Source organism: Drosophila ficusphila, unplaced genomic scaffold, assembly GCF_018152265.1.
Source record: "Drosophila ficusphila isolate 14025-0441.05 unplaced genomic scaffold, ASM1815226v1 contig_414, whole genome shotgun sequence".
NCBI classification, from domain to species: domain Eukaryota; kingdom Metazoa; phylum Arthropoda; class Insecta; order Diptera; family Drosophilidae; genus Drosophila; species Drosophila ficusphila.
In genome coordinates this window covers 17,655,859-17,670,420 of record NW_025064328.1, presented here as the reverse complement: position 1 = coordinate 17,670,420, position 14,562 = coordinate 17,655,859, and the positions used below count along the sequence as shown (strand labels likewise).

At 46.3% G+C, this 14,562-nt stretch overlaps 4 protein-coding genes across 6 annotated transcripts; 1 reads left to right on the top strand and 3 right to left on the bottom strand.

Moving 5' to 3' along the window:
* Nucleotides 1-336: 336 nt before the first annotated feature.
* Nucleotides 337-10,630, bottom strand: LOC108093654 (titin-like). Of its 3 annotated transcripts, XM_017193826.2 has the most exons (8): nucleotides 10,516-10,630; nucleotides 10,084-10,319; nucleotides 8,067-8,244; nucleotides 5,937-6,228; nucleotides 5,325-5,809; nucleotides 5,018-5,109; nucleotides 4,460-4,672; nucleotides 337-4,404 (listed from the first exon to the last, which is right to left on the bottom strand). In XM_017193826.2, exons 2-8 carry the CDS (start codon nucleotides 10,112-10,114, stop codon nucleotides 428-430), a joined length of 5,268 nt encoding a protein of 1,755 aa, XP_017049315.2. In that variant the 5' UTR covers nucleotides 10,115-10,319; nucleotides 10,516-10,630; the 3' UTR covers nucleotides 337-427. The 3 variants fall into 3 exon arrangements, with proteins under 3 accessions (XP_017049315.2, XP_017049316.2, XP_017049317.2); XM_017193827.2 differs by lacking the exons at nucleotides 8,067-8,244; nucleotides 10,084-10,319; nucleotides 10,516-10,630 and adding exons at nucleotides 6,339-6,569; nucleotides 7,512-7,766; XM_017193828.2 differs by lacking the exons at nucleotides 8,067-8,244; nucleotides 10,084-10,319; nucleotides 10,516-10,630 and adding exons at nucleotides 6,339-6,569; nucleotides 7,668-7,766.
* A 189-nt stretch (nucleotides 10,631-10,819) lies between these two features.
* Nucleotides 10,820-12,296, bottom strand: LOC108093828 (palmitoyltransferase ZDHHC3). Its single transcript, XM_017194158.2, has 4 exons — nucleotides 11,852-12,296; nucleotides 11,569-11,790; nucleotides 11,298-11,510; nucleotides 10,820-11,227 (listed from the first exon to the last, which is right to left on the bottom strand). Exons 1-4 carry the CDS (start codon nucleotides 12,134-12,136, stop codon nucleotides 11,069-11,071), a joined length of 879 nt encoding a protein of 292 aa, XP_017049647.1. The 5' UTR covers nucleotides 12,137-12,296; the 3' UTR covers nucleotides 10,820-11,068.
* Nucleotides 12,297-12,359: 63 nt separating this feature from the next.
* LOC108093829 (peroxisomal membrane protein 11B) lies at nucleotides 12,360-13,382 on the bottom strand. Its single transcript, XM_017194159.2, has 2 exons — nucleotides 13,091-13,382; nucleotides 12,360-13,038 (listed from the first exon to the last, which is right to left on the bottom strand). The coding sequence occupies exons 1-2, from the start codon at nucleotides 13,266-13,268 to the stop codon at nucleotides 12,485-12,487; spliced, it is 732 nt and encodes a 243-aa protein (XP_017049648.1). The 5' UTR covers nucleotides 13,269-13,382; the 3' UTR covers nucleotides 12,360-12,484.
* Nucleotides 13,383-13,571: 189 nt separating this feature from the next.
* LOC108093830 (transmembrane protein 208) lies at nucleotides 13,572-14,531 on the top strand. The gene is made up of 4 exons (XM_017194160.2): nucleotides 13,572-13,707; nucleotides 13,773-13,928; nucleotides 13,985-14,121; nucleotides 14,179-14,531. Exons 1-4 carry the CDS (start codon nucleotides 13,702-13,704, stop codon nucleotides 14,396-14,398), a joined length of 519 nt encoding a protein of 172 aa, XP_017049649.2. The 5' UTR covers nucleotides 13,572-13,701; the 3' UTR covers nucleotides 14,399-14,531.
* Nucleotides 14,532-14,562: the final 31 nt, after the last annotated feature.

Here is a 14,562-nt window from a genome sequence, read left to right as displayed (position 1 = left end):
TTGCTCCACTACAGCTACTTCCTGGATATGGTCTGAAACGGTTTGCTGATGACCACTGCTCTTCAATTCAGAGATGTCTCCTTGAGTGGATATATCATTGACGTTCTCCAGAAGTTGTACATCGATCTGTTCGCAGTGCTCCCTAACATCGCGGAGTGGAGAGGCCAATGTCTTGAGCTTCGACAGCTCAAGATCGGTTAAGCTCTCCACTCCACTGTGGGCCATGCACTCCTCCACCTGAAGAACACATTGCTCCAAGCTGCAAAGGGCCTCGGCAAAGGTTCCCTGCTGACTGGCCTCCGATAAAGGATGGGCTGCTTCCACGACGTTGGTTTCCTGAACCAGTGCCAAACTGTTCTGGAGTTCATGCATTTTGATAAGAGCAGCCTGAACTTGTTGGGCAGCAGGTCCAGACAGAGAGACCACATCAGGATCTTCGGAGTGGGAAAGAACCGAAGTAATGCCCTGGTTCAGATCCGAAAGCAGGATATTTACAGGCGAGGGCTTCTCGGCACTCACGGGTTCCCCCCTCCGGTTCAGTGGGCAAAGACTCTGCGGCTGACTTAAGCACTGACACATCGTCCAGAGTGGACAGATCCTCCAGAGAGGCTTTAAGGGGCTTTAGGTTTTCCAGCACGTGAATCAGGCTGGAGAGAGGACTAGCTATGGATAGCTTCTCATCCAACGTTTCCTTCTGTTGGCCAACAATATCGCCAAACTGATTCAGAGCACTCAAAAACTCATTCTCGGACAGAGATTCTGGACTGCCCAGGGCTTTAGCCAAGTCAGCAAAACTTTTGCCACACTCGAATAGAATCCTGGTTGTGTTGGCCTCGTTAACATCGAGTGTTGTTTCAGCCTCGCTGAATGTAGCTAGTCCCTTGGCAATTTGCAGGATACGCAAGAGGTGAACTTGGGCTTCGTTTGAGGAGACTTTCACTCTTTCAGTCGCTTTGGGGCTTTCACTTATTTTGTTTAGAGCTTCCTGGAGCGTTTCAATATTGCCTACTGCTTCCTCTAGAGACACCTTTGTTTCCAGGACCTTTCGCAAGGCACTGAAGGATTTATCCTGCTGCTGCGAGGCTTGCTCCTCGTCCTGTTGGATCTCCTGCTGAAGAATCTTAAACTCGTGCTCTTCTATGTCGATAACTACGTTGCGAATAATGCCCCGAATGTTTTCCAGGGTTTGAAGAGCCTGCTGATCGGGTTCCCGAGCTGTGAGCATGCCCCCATGACCTTTCTGGGTGTTTTCCTGCAACATACTCAAAGGTTCAATCAGGTCAGCCAGGGAACCAGTCATGTTCTTGACCTCTGTCTGCCGAATGCAGTAGTTCAACTCGTCCACAGGACGCTTCAATCTATCCAGCAGCTCAACATGATGGCCGGTTATGTCTCTTTCCAAAATAGTGCTAATCAAAGCTGAGAGTTCATCTTTCAGGTTTAGTAAACGTATCTTCACGTTGGAGGAGAGACGCGGAGAGATCCTCTCAATGTTCGTCTCAAAATGCAAAACTGCCTGTGCAAATGACTGCAAGAGCTTCTGTGTGTCGGCTACATCCAGTGCTGGCTCAGATCGGAGTTCCTCCTGGGGAATGGAGGCCTGGCCACTTTCCAGATCCTGACCCAACTGAGCCAGACCATTCTGAATTTCCTGCAGAGGTGGCACCATCGATTCCACAGTGCTGACGGTCAGCATGCCTCCCTCCACACTGTCTGACTTCTCGTTGAGGATTACCTCCAAGCCCTTCTTGAGCTCAAAGAGTGGTGGGGTGACGATATCCAGAATGGCCATGTTGATCTTCTGCTCCATAGATTCGGAGCCCGCCAAGGATTCTGTCTTATCTTCAATGGACTGCAGAGTGTTTTGCAGCTGTTTTATTGGCTCCACAATGCTCTCGAGCACTTTCTGGTGCACCTTCTTGTAGATCTGCTCCTCCGACTCCTCCAACGAGAGCTCCATCTCAACGCGTTCCAGGGCCTCTTGTATCTTAGCCACTGGCTGGCAGATCTCCTTTAGAGCACTTGCTTCACTGGGCAGATTGGCCTCCGAAATGGTGGCGAAAGAAATGGAATCGGGCACTTCCTGCATTTTTTCCACAGTTTCTGAGAAGTGCTTCGCTGCCTCCAGTTCCTGAGCCTCCTGCAAAAGAGCCTGCGACTTGATTGTGCCCTGAGTGATTTCTAATCCCTGTTGAATGTCATCGGCAGTCAGTTCAATTTGGGCACGAAGGCATTCGGAGTCGAATTTCTTGCTCACAATCTTCAGCTCTTCGAGAGCTCGTTTCATTTGGTCGGCCACACTGTCAATAATGCAGACACTGGTGCGTTGAATTAAGGTTGCTCCTGTCTCGTCAATCTCCACACATTTTTCAATCACCTGCAAGCCCATGTGCAGTCGGCGAATGTCCTCGTCCATGGATTGAATAAGCACATCGATTTGGGTCTCCCCGGAGTAAACCCTTAGTTTGGATTCAATTTGCTTGATGGGATCTATGATGTTGCGAATGATGGCAATGCTCTGATCGGCAGCCGATGGAGTCATCATCATGGTGGACTGTTCCATCACTTCATTCTCAACTGCGGTCAAGTGATTCTCGATTACTTTAAGCAACTTGGCCAGCGGAACGAGGGCCATTAGATTCCTGTTTATCTCATTCTCATCTGTAATTGCTTTGGCATGAGAGGATGGAGTGACCAGAAGTCCATCGCCGACTGCACCCGAAATGTCCTGCAAACGAGCTTCATCCTCAGTGGTCTTTGAAGAATCGCTGTCTGTTGGTTTCTTGGACTTCTTTCTTTTCGGTGGAGCCATTGAATCCTTCTCCTTTTCCGGGCTGGCTTGAGATTCAGAAACAACCTTTTGGGAGGCAGACATCTGGGCACTGGCAAAGGTCTGCAATTCGGATGTCTCCTCTTCGCCTTGACTGCCCGAGGCTTTGGACAAGCTGAAGAATTCATCGGTTTCTGTAGGTTTAGACTTCTTGCGCTTGCGAATCGGAGCGGAGAGCGATAACTCCTCCTCCATTTTTTCGAAGGACTCCTGGACATACTGCTCCGTCTCCTTGTCGACTCTGGATTCCCTATCCGATGTACCATGCACCGTGATCTCGTTTATGGATATGTCATCCATATCAGCCTCAGTGCGCATGTCTTCTTCAACTGTGAAGTACTCGGGTGAAATATCGATGACCACAGCTTCCATCAGGAGTTTTCCCGACTGCGAGGTCTCCTTTACGAATCGCAACGGCGGCAGTTCTACAATATTGTGCTCAGTGACATGCTCGGAGATTTGATCAGCGTACATTTCCACAATTTTGAGGGCCTCCTCTTCGGTGAGATCGGGTGTCTCGTAAAGGGAAACCGAGACCTCCTTCCCGTCGAAGGAGAAGGACACGTCGCCCTTTTCATCGATGGTTATGTCACCCACAGGAGTTTCGTACAGCTGGGATGTGCGTTCCTCTTGGATTGTGGACAAGGAGAAGTCTCTTTGCAGTTCGTTCTGTTGTAGCTGCTCGCTTTTTTGCTGCTGACCCTTCTGGGCATCCTCGAATCCCAAAAGCGAGGCAGAACTGGCCACCACGCCCATGCAATTCCTGGCCTCGCAGGTATAAGTACCCAAGCAGCAGGTGCCATCCTGTCCGGAAATAATCCGGTGGATATCACCTGGCTTCAGCTCCACACCATCCTTGTACCACTTCAGAGCTGGCTGAGGAACACCGATGACCTTGCACTCCAGATTCACGGCTCCTTCCTCGGTGAGCACAGCCCGCAGGCACTCCAGGAATCGGGGTTTCTTGTAGTGCCGCGGTATTTGCAGTTTGAGGAAGCAGGATGTGATGCTGGTGCCAAAATCATTGACAGCCACGCACTTCCACTCCGCTTGGTCCACAAACTCCACGGTCTTGATGTCCAGCAACCAGTCCTCGTTTTCTCCGCGGTAATGGTTGTATCGTTCGTTCGGCTCAATGGGCAGCTCGTCCCGGAACCAAGAAAGAATGGGATCCGGAGTGGCCTTCACCACCACCCTAAACTGAAAGGGTTCGTTGATCTTGGCATCCGTGCTCTTCAGGCCAGTGAGAAACTTTGGCGCCTGGTTTTGGTTTTGTTGGGTGAAGACGAGACGCTCCTCTTCGGTAAGCTGGTTCTGGATGTCCTCGACGGTGAGAACGGCAGTGCTGCTGGTTTCTCCCATGCAATTGCGGGCAATGCAACAGTAGGTGCCCAGGGAATTGGTTCCCGTGAGCTGATAGACATCTCCCGGCTTCAGTTCGTGCCCATCCTTGAACCACTTCAGCACGGGAGTGGGAAAGCCCACCACTTTGCACTCGAAGGACACAAGTCCTTCCTCGGTGAGCACAGCTCGCAGATTCTCCATGAATCTGGGCTTTCGATAGTTCCTCGGAACTGAAAAAAAGAGACCATGAGTTAATCTGCTTTAAGGGATTCAAGGATCACTCACTGTCCATGGCCACGGAACACGAGGTCATGCCCACACTGCCATCGAAACTGGTCACCACGCACTTCCATTCGCCGGCATCGCAGGACTCCGAGGGCTTAACCTCGATCATATAGACTCCGAGTCCATCCTCGATCAGTTTGTACCGCTCGGCGGTCTCCACCCGCCCGTTAGCATTGTACCAACAGACGCTTTTGGGCCACGGCGGCACAACAACTGGGGGAAATAGAGAAAACTCTCGTGAGATCATGTAAACAATACTCAAAACGCTGATCTCTGCCTCTCGATCTCAAAAGATCTTTTCGTTATTTCCTCTCTCTCTGACGGGCAATTAGCGGTTTTGTTTTGCTCGCCACTTGCCGCAAATGTTGATGACCCACCTCAACATTCGAGGCATTCCGGCCGTGCGATCGAGTTCAAGTTTCTATAGCACGATCTAAAAACAACAAGCGCCGGCGAGAATTGGAGCAAATGTTGTCCGAGAGAAGATAAACAAAAATAAGTTGGCCCACTGCCAACGGAGGGGATCTTCTCCGATCAACAAGACTCTGATTTACTCACCTTGACAGCCGAGAATGATAGTCTCTCCGATGAGCAGGCTCATGTCCCTCAGTTCGTTCGTGAATATCGGAGGCGGCGCATTGCTCGCCACGCTGCGAAAAGACAGGAAACATTTGGAAGAGATTTAATGGCAGTCGGTGGTCTCTTAAAGGGGGATTCCCTCACAAAGGCATATTCTTTTGTGTTTGATGAATAAGTGTGTCAATAAACATATTGTTAGTTTTATAAATATAATATTATTTATAATCTATTCTTCACATTTCCAGTATAAGGGTGTTAATAATACAATTTAAAGGGAGTGACTCACCTGTCCGCCGGCTTGAGGGATCCTTCGCGACTGCCCCGACCCACGACATGCACCTTGGAGCTGGAGTAGGTGACACCCATGCAGTTGCGGGCCTCGCAGGTGTACGTGCCCAGTGAAGTGGGATCGTCTGCGTTGGCCGTCAGAGCGAAGATGTCTCCAGCCTTGATTTCCTTGGAGTCCTTGAACCAGCGCAAATGGGGCGTGGGCACTCCCACCACCTTGCACTCCAGGGAGACGGTTCCCTGCTCCGTGAGCACGGCGCGCAGTTCCTCCACGAATTCAGGTGTCTTGTAGGCCTTCGGCACGAGGACGTTGAGCGTTCCAATACAGGAGTTGCGTCCGCCAAAGTTCTCCGCCATAAGCATCCATTGACCACCGTCATCCAGAGTTACTGGACTCACCTCCAGATAATGGAAGGTACCTTCGTTGATCTCCGTGATGCGATCGTTCGCACACACCCTCCGGTCGTTTCTGTACCAAGTTAGCTAATCCAAAGAGATATACAAAATAATTATTAATATGTTCTATTTAAATTAACATTTAATTAATTCCTATTGTTTTACGAGTAGGTTTATCCCTTTGATATTTCCAAATAAATCAATCTTCACTCACCTTAAGATCTGTGGAACTGCGAATTTCGGTGAGGAGGCGTGTCCGGGTGCCCACTTTGACGGAGAGGTCGAGCAGGCGGCGCAGGAACACCGGCGGATCGTCGCCCGTGGATCTGTCCTCCACGATGAGCTCCACGTGCCTGCGCACCACATCCTGGCTCTTCGTCCTGGCGAACAGCGTGTAGTGGCCGGCGTCCTCCCGCTGCACATGCTCCACCGCCAACTGGACAGCGTTGCTGGTGGCCGTGATGCGGAAGCGGTCGGAATTCTCGATGGGAATCTCTCCCCGGCTCCTGGAAGAACACGAATGTTAGGGGACACCCAGAAGAGTGGCCAAGGGAAACACGGTAAGCTTGGCAAAGACATTTTATTCCTTATAGAAATCAACTTGGATAATCATCACCTTTTCCTGTAGACCGACGAGGCCGAGGAGAGTGTGCCGTTGATTTGCTTGTGCTCGTTGCACTGGCAGCATTTCGAACATCCGTTGCCCATGGCGTTTTTCTTATATTAATCCGAAATACGATCGGTTGCAGTTAGCAGCAGAAATATTTTCAAATTTAAGCCCCACGGAATGTTAAACTTATTTCATTATTAAATTCTCCAATTGCTTAAAAATTCGTGATTTTTACATCTTGAAGGAGAAAGAATATTGAATACTAAATAGTCGACTTAAAGTAACAAAAATTAAAATATCCAAATTAGGAGTATGCTGTACAATAATTAAGTCACTCGATGTCAAAAAGTAATAAATATGTTTATTAGTTTTCAAAGTGATTGTTCTTTTTGTATCTTTAATACTCTTGAATTTTTTCAATTTATGAATCTGTTATTTTAATTACCAGATTGCACGTGCAAACATTTACCGAAACATTTAAGGCGTAAGAGTCATTAATTTATGTGGCATAATCATTGCCTAATAAACAGAAACAAACAAACACCGCCAGCATCACCGCACGAGAACAATAACAACAATTTTCTAAAAGAGAAAATTGACCAAAATATTTCTGAACCGAAGCAAGAATGTTTATAAATAAATGCTTGAACTTGCTTCGCTATTAATTGTATTCGCATTCGGCCACTTCACTAGTCACAAACCGCGGACTGCAATAATTTAAACGCTAGCTAGACAACAACGCGTTTGCCAATTTATTTTTGGGCTGCGTGTTTTTGATGTTGAGCGCTAATAACTTGTTGTTTCGCTGTCGTTTTCCCCGAGATCGAGAATTTTCAAATTGTTTCTTGTTTCCTTTTCATGTGTCTGTTGTTCTTCGGGGGCCCAGAATCAGTTTATTTATTTATCTGTTGCTCTCGCGGATATTGCCAAACATCTGACCGAACCGATCGCACAATCTCTACTTGTTCCTCTTTGTTTCACCGCCAGGCGCATTATGTAATTTTCGATTTCGTTTGAGAAAAAGTATTTTCAACACTTTTTGGGCATTAAATGGAAATGTTTTTGACGCACAGCACCGAAATTCCTTTCCCAAAAGACAAAGTTTCGACGGCAGACGAAAGTTCCGCAGACGCGACTGCCAGCGATTTGTTAATGCGGCTATAATTAGACGTTCTTTACAGATCTCGGCCAGCTATCCCGCCACCCGCTTCCACCAGGTGCTGGGACCCAATTTTAGGCGGAGTCCCTCAGGAATTCTCGCGTAAGCTGATTGATTTCGATTCACTGGTGATTTATTGAGTATCCGCCGCGTGGACACCCCCAGATTCCACGAACCAGTACGTATACGCAGTGTGGTGTATATATAGAACTCTCGTATAGCACTGCCGCTGCTGCGATTCTTGATGTCCGCCCGCTGGGCAACGGATATGTTAATGCGCCGATCGTCAAAGTGAAACTGACTGCTCAAGAGCCCGTACAACAAAAACCAGAGAAATCTGGGAACCTAGAGATGTACCATTGCTCTTTTGGCGGCGCAGACGCCGGTGGATCTGCTCTCGACCTGCTCAATTGAGCAAATCCGTCGCCGTGAAGGAGAAATCATATGTTAATGCGCAAATTTTTGGCATTATGCACAGCAGACCGGGCGGAGGAGCAAGGACGATGATTCACGCACCGAGTGCACAGGTAAGCGAAGGAAAAATAGATTTCTGCTCTGAAAGATTTATGACTTACCATTCGAATTTGAAGGGCAGCAGTTCCGGCTCATCCTCCTCGGCGCAGTCGATTTTCACGAAGAACGTGGCACGTTCGTTGGGGATGCAGCGGATCAGGGAGCTGGAGTTTTCGCTAAATGTGATTCGGGGCGGTGGGCGCTGAACCGCCTCGAGTTCTCCATCCTGGCCAGGAGGTTCTACAAAACGGGGTAATATAGTGCGTTAATTATAAGCATGACTAATCGCTTTATAAGTTTTAAAGGCGGAGAAAGTCGCCCGCCGAACAAATTATCATAAATATTTGCGAAATGTCAAGAATTGCCAGACATAAACACACATAGTTATGCCGGCATCAAAGGCTGAGAGTAGAAATATAAAATCAAATCGCCAGAAGGATACCCTAATCAAGATTTATTAGCAGAAATAAAGTTTCTAGTTTAAAACTTTAAAATTTTCGTTCTGATTGGAGGCAGTTTGAAGTTCAAAACAAAAATTTCAAAAATCAAGTTTGTTTAAGGGGTTATATACCTTTTTTTTTCAAAAAAACGAAAAATTTTTTTTAGCTGAATCCTAAAGTATATCCCCTAGAGAACATTTTCCCAAATTTTTGAAGAGATCCGAATAATAGTTCAATAGGAAAACAGCGTTTTGAGGCGCGGTTCGTCACTCTTTGTAACGCAACGTAAAACTTTGAATGCGATTATCTCAAAGTCGTTTTTTTCCAAAAGTGCATTTGCTGTGACCGCGATTGCACAAGAACTATTTGATCGATCTTCTTCAATTTTTTTTAAAACATTCGTAATGATTGTGCCGAGTTCGCCATTGAATCAGTTTTTCTGCGGCAATTTCGATTTTGCAGTTAAGAAATTTTTAATAAAATTTTTAGAGCTCGAAAAATCAATTTTTTGAAAAAATTGTTACTGTATGCAGAAAAAACCAAATATTCTTGAAGTAATTCAATGACGAACTAGAAATAATACTAAACTAATAAAAATTTTTTGGTTTATTGATTTAAGTTGACCCGCTGGACTTCCATCGTGGTCACCGCAAGCCGCTATAACAAAAAAAGGGTTATGAGAGAATTGCCATAACTTCGAAAGTTATTTATATTTTTTTGAGAACAAACGTTTGTTGTGTCTATAAAAACATGTACTATCAATAAATAATAACCTCAGTATCATAAAATAATTGCTACACACCTGAAAAAAAATCCAAAGTTCCCTCATTTTTTTCGCTCAAAAAGGTATATAACCCCTTAAGATTATAAAGCTTTATTAAAGTTTTTTAAATAAGAGGTACATTTTATTAGGATTTGTATTGATAAAAATTGTTGTGCGATTCTTAGGGAAATACTAAATTATTATTTTAGGTATGCAACATATCTAATCTGGACTTTCAAATTCCTAATTAACAGGAGTTACTAATTTAAAGGAGAGTTTAGGCGATTTACACAAAAACCTATTACGAATACAAAATCTATTATAAATTAAAAACAAAATGTACTATTATTATTTCACAAATAGATCCTAATGAATATTCCAGTCTTTGACCTATAATGCTTATGTTTACACCATAAAGTTATTTTGTCCCGTGCACATCGCCATACCCTGCACCAACTATCGAGTATTCGGAACATTCACTAAAAATAGTTCCAAATATTATTCATACGCCATCAGGCACTATTTGTGAGCTTGTCGAATCTTTCTGCATGGGGAGCCGTAATCAAAAGTGATTCGTAAATAGTATTTCGGCTGTTGGGAATGGCTCGGTCATCGCCGGGATGCGGCCACAATAATGACACTAGACCAGCACATATTCCAACGTACAATTATGAAAATTTCTCATACTCAAATCACAATTACGTAACCGCACTGTGGCCGTACAGTGGCGAAGAAGGGGAAAAACGGAGACGGAGCCCGTGGCAGGTCGTAAAAATACACACAAATAGCCATAAAGTACTTTGTTCGGGACCGGGAACGAAAAAAGGAGAATCTCTCACTTTCCCGGCGCCGGGGAACTCGCACGCTGATTCTTACCCGCGGCATTGGCTGCTGGCGATCTTTCCATGCTCAGGTCTCACTATATAATTAGCCGAAACAGGGCCACTTTGGCATGGGACTTTTCAGGACTTGTTGGGTAGGATTAGGGCGCAGTATTGTCGGCTGCGAATTTTCAGTGCGGCATTAACCGAAAGCGATTTCTTTTTATTTATATTTAGAACGCGCCGCACACAAACGATGGTAGAAATTTGAATTTTTCCGTTTCCGATTCACTGAAATGAAATTTTCCGCTGGTAATTACGCGTATTCGTCGGGCACAATGGATCGGTAAATGTGTAATTAGGATATATTCACATTTTCGGCCTGTGGCATTATTTGAAACTGTGCTGGTGCAGCGGATATACACGTATTCCTCATTCAATTCCAATTTGAAATCCACCAGACACTCGCACACACACTCACACTCACGTTTTGGGGAACAGAGATGTTCTATCTTTCTATATATAAACAATATGTACAACACAGCATCGGCGTTCGAATGGCGCACACCACGTCCAGCAGACACCTCCTGGATCTCCGATCGTTTTTCTCAGACTGAACTGAACTGAACTGAGCAGACAGATCAGCAACAGCCTCGCCTGTCCATGTCGGATGTCGGATAATTTTGGCTGCCCCCAGACCGGAGAGAGCTCTCCTGAAGATGATGATCAGAGATGCCGCGCATGTCTTCTGACGTTCGGACTCTCACCCAATAATAAATAAACACAAAACATTTAGTAGGTCTCTCAGGTAAGTACAAATCTCCACCTGGCTAAGGCAATAAACATTTATCCTTTTGCTTGGGCCTTAACACACACACATATGATTGGTAGTAAATATAGTTGACAATTGATCGAAAAATAGCAATTGCAAAATACAAAATTGCACTCAGCGGTGCAACAAGTGGCGGCAACTTGTTGCCCTTGTACGTTTGTTAGTTAGTATTGTTCGATTAAGTTAATCCATATTCCGGTTCCTTTTCTCAGACCGAGTAGAAGTGCGAGTTGAATCTTGTGCGACAAGACGGTTCCGTGAATGGCGAAAACCAAGCCAGCGAAAAGCGTCCGAACACCGACTGGATGCTCTTGAGGCGCGATTTTTTGGCCCAGCGGGCCTCCTCTTTCTTCAGCTGCTCGATGCCCTGTTGATGAGAGATTTTGGTGAGAAAGTTATTCGGAGAATCCCAAGCAGAGAGGCAGCAAGGCACCCACCGTCTGATCGTTTAGGATGGCCGTCAGCTGAGTGGCCAGCATGATTATGGTAAATATACCGAACATGAGGCCCTCGAAGGTGAGAAAGAGCAACAGGAAAATAGTGGCCGGCGGAGAGTACGGCGAGCAGGTGCGCCAGTCGTTTTTTACGCACTCCGCGAACTGGGTGAGCACCAGGAAGAGTGTGTGCACAGAGATCGAAGCTATGTAAAACTAGGGAGTGAACAAGCAATTAACCGGGAGGCTAGATTAGTAAGAGCACTGCACTTACGGTAAAGAGCACAAAGTACTTTTGATTATTCTCGCCCACGCAATTGTTGACCCACGGACAGTGGTGGTCCATCTTACGAATGCATCGTTGGCAAACGGAGCAGTGATGAGCTCGCTCCGGCTTGATACTGCAACACTTAGGGCACTTGTAGAACATCTGACCCTCACGATAGCCCATTTGCTCTATCATCTCCTTAGTGGCATTTCCTCGAGGTACTGCGCCCTATAAATAAATTTAATTGTAACTTCAGTCGGTTTATTTTACGGATAACGCTTCCACTCACCGGATCCGACAACATTGTGCGTATGTGCGAGGCAAATGCAAGAAAGGCTAGTGCCTGGAATATTATCATGTTGATGGTGCTGAAGACCGCGTAGTTGCTGGGCAGAAGAATTAGACGCATGACCACGAACTCCGCAAATAGGATGAGAAGCCAGGTCATTACCACGCAGACAATGCCGCAGATGTCCTTGACGCACCAAGCCCTGTTCCCGCAACATCGGTTGTGCTGGTCGACGCCACCGAATCCTCCGCCCCCAGGCGACAGCGCTGAATAGGAGTAGTTCATGGTGTCCAGATGCTGCCCACGCACGGGTGACGCATCGGCCTCGTCAAATTCCTGATAACGCCACCGGACTGCGGACCATTAGCCAAAAGGCGTTTGATAAAGGGCACACTAAACAAAAAAAACACATCCGTAGAAATGTGTCATTCGCAGCGACAGAAATGGCACCAGCTGTTTGCCATTCGGCCCGGAACGCTTACAAGGGGAAATGAGTGCAAGGTGGGGCTTCATAAAATCGTTCGTTTCGTTTATCTTTCAACTTAATCCAATCACAAATACATATACAGTACAACAATTAAAATAGATACAAGGAAATGGGGGCCCTATCTACAAGGCTGCCAATATCAGGTGTTATGCAGGCGTTAGCTTGGCCCGCGGTTCTAGCAAAGCCCAGAGACCGGCCAATGACGAAATCGCTCCCAGGAGACCTATTGTCCGAGGCGTGAGACTTGTGTAGCCAAGCGCTGTCAGGGGAATAAAGAAGTCGCACACATTTTTCACTGTGTCCACAACAATGTCCTTGTGCCCCTGCATCAGCACAAATGATTGCAAAGCAAGGCGCTTAAAGTCCTCCGGCGAGTTGATGCTCGTAGGAATACGGCAGCGAGAGATTCCGCCCTTACAGCTTGATCGATGCAGGTCCAGAACCCTTAGGATCTCGTAAAAATCCCGGCACAGGTTCATGATGATCGAAAAGAGCCAGTATTTGTTGGCTATGTTGGACCACCGCTTGGCGTTCACCGCCGTCAGTCCAGTTCGAGCCAACCAGAGGAAGTGGTCGGCAAACAGAAACAGCGACTGTGACAGTTTACTGAGGGTAAGCGTCACCCGGATTGTGAGGTCCGGATGGTGGATAGTTTTCAGGGTACCGTAAAATACATCCACGCACTTGCCAAAGCGTAGCACTGAAAACGGGAGGAATCAGTTGGGTGTCGTGTGCAGGAAAGGAATACTTACACTTCCGGAAGGTACTCAGGATGTATTCGATCGTCTTAAAGTTATCCACCAGCGCGGGACTGGAATTGGCGGCCTCCAGGGAGTCCCACATCGCCCGCGACGCATACTGAATGAGCCGGGCAATCTTGTCCCGACCGCCTGCCTGGTTGTTTAACTGCACCAACCGGTCCATATTCATGATGTAAACTAACAGCTAGTTGTGCTGCTTGTTTAAATTTAAAATGAAAGAAATCCAAAATCCAAAGGTCGAGTGTTGTGCTGGGGGCAAACAGCTGTTGCGCTATTCGCTGTGACTGGCAAGACTTTCTTTTTGAAAAATACTTTCGCAATGGCGTAGAAGCAGAAATTGGTAGGGGTATTCAAAATTATTATATGTTTTATTAGAAAAAAAAATCATTTCCCAATCTTTTTCAAAAGGGCTTAATATTTGTTTTACAAAGTCCAACTATATCTCCACCCATGTCAAAGAGAAGAAATCACATTCTCAACACTGTTTCCATATCAGGCGGGCGTTCTTCAACACTCTTGTTTTGCAAAAGATTTCTCGCCACGTAAAAAGTGGATTCGATTCTAGTTTTCAAAATTCCTGACACACAAATTGCGATTTCACCATGGCTGTAAATATACTCAGCACAAGAACAAAACTTTCGAGGATAAAAAAACATCGTTTATTCACTTACAGCCCCAACAAAAGGGTAAACAGGGCACAAAGGGCGCCAAGCAAATCGTAGAGGAAAACAAGACGACACTGGCTTTCTACCGGAACATGGCCATTGGATGTGCTGCACCCGCTTTGCTGCTTGGTTTTCTGGTCTTTGAAGTAACAAAAACGTCGGTGGTAAGTCATTCGAAGCGGACTTCTGAAGTACATTTTCTAATGAACATTCCTTTAAGTTTATGCACATCCTGGCCTTGCTGATACTTGGCAGCTCCTACCAGTTTATGGCATTCATGTCGAAGGCGAAATACTCTGAAAGCGGAGCTCTAGTGGACTCTGGCAACGATTTGAACATGGAGGGCGGCATTGCGGAGTAATTGCCCTTTCGAAAGTCTTTGGCCCCCATTCCTAATCAAATTTACCTTTTCAGAAACGTCAAGGACCTGATAATCCTTACCTCCGGCACTTTGCTGCTTGCGCTTATCTCCAATTACTTCTGGCTGGTCCTGCTTCTGGCGCCCATCCGAGCTGGCTGGATGCTCTGGGGCTCTGTCATACAGCCTTGGCTGTCGCAGCGCAACGCTCAGGACGAGAATCCCGAGGTAGACGAGAAAAAACAAAAAAAATGGAGCGAAAGATGCGCCGCATGAGATAAGAGCCACCTGCCGAGTCGGGCTAGTGGTAACGGGGTTCCTGGTTTTAATGAGATTCTACGCTTAGTTGTGTGTGCGTTTTCAAATTGTTAAATATTCAGCAAATTAAACTGCTAGAGACAAAAGACAATTCACGGGTTTAGTTTAGTCAAAGCATTTGT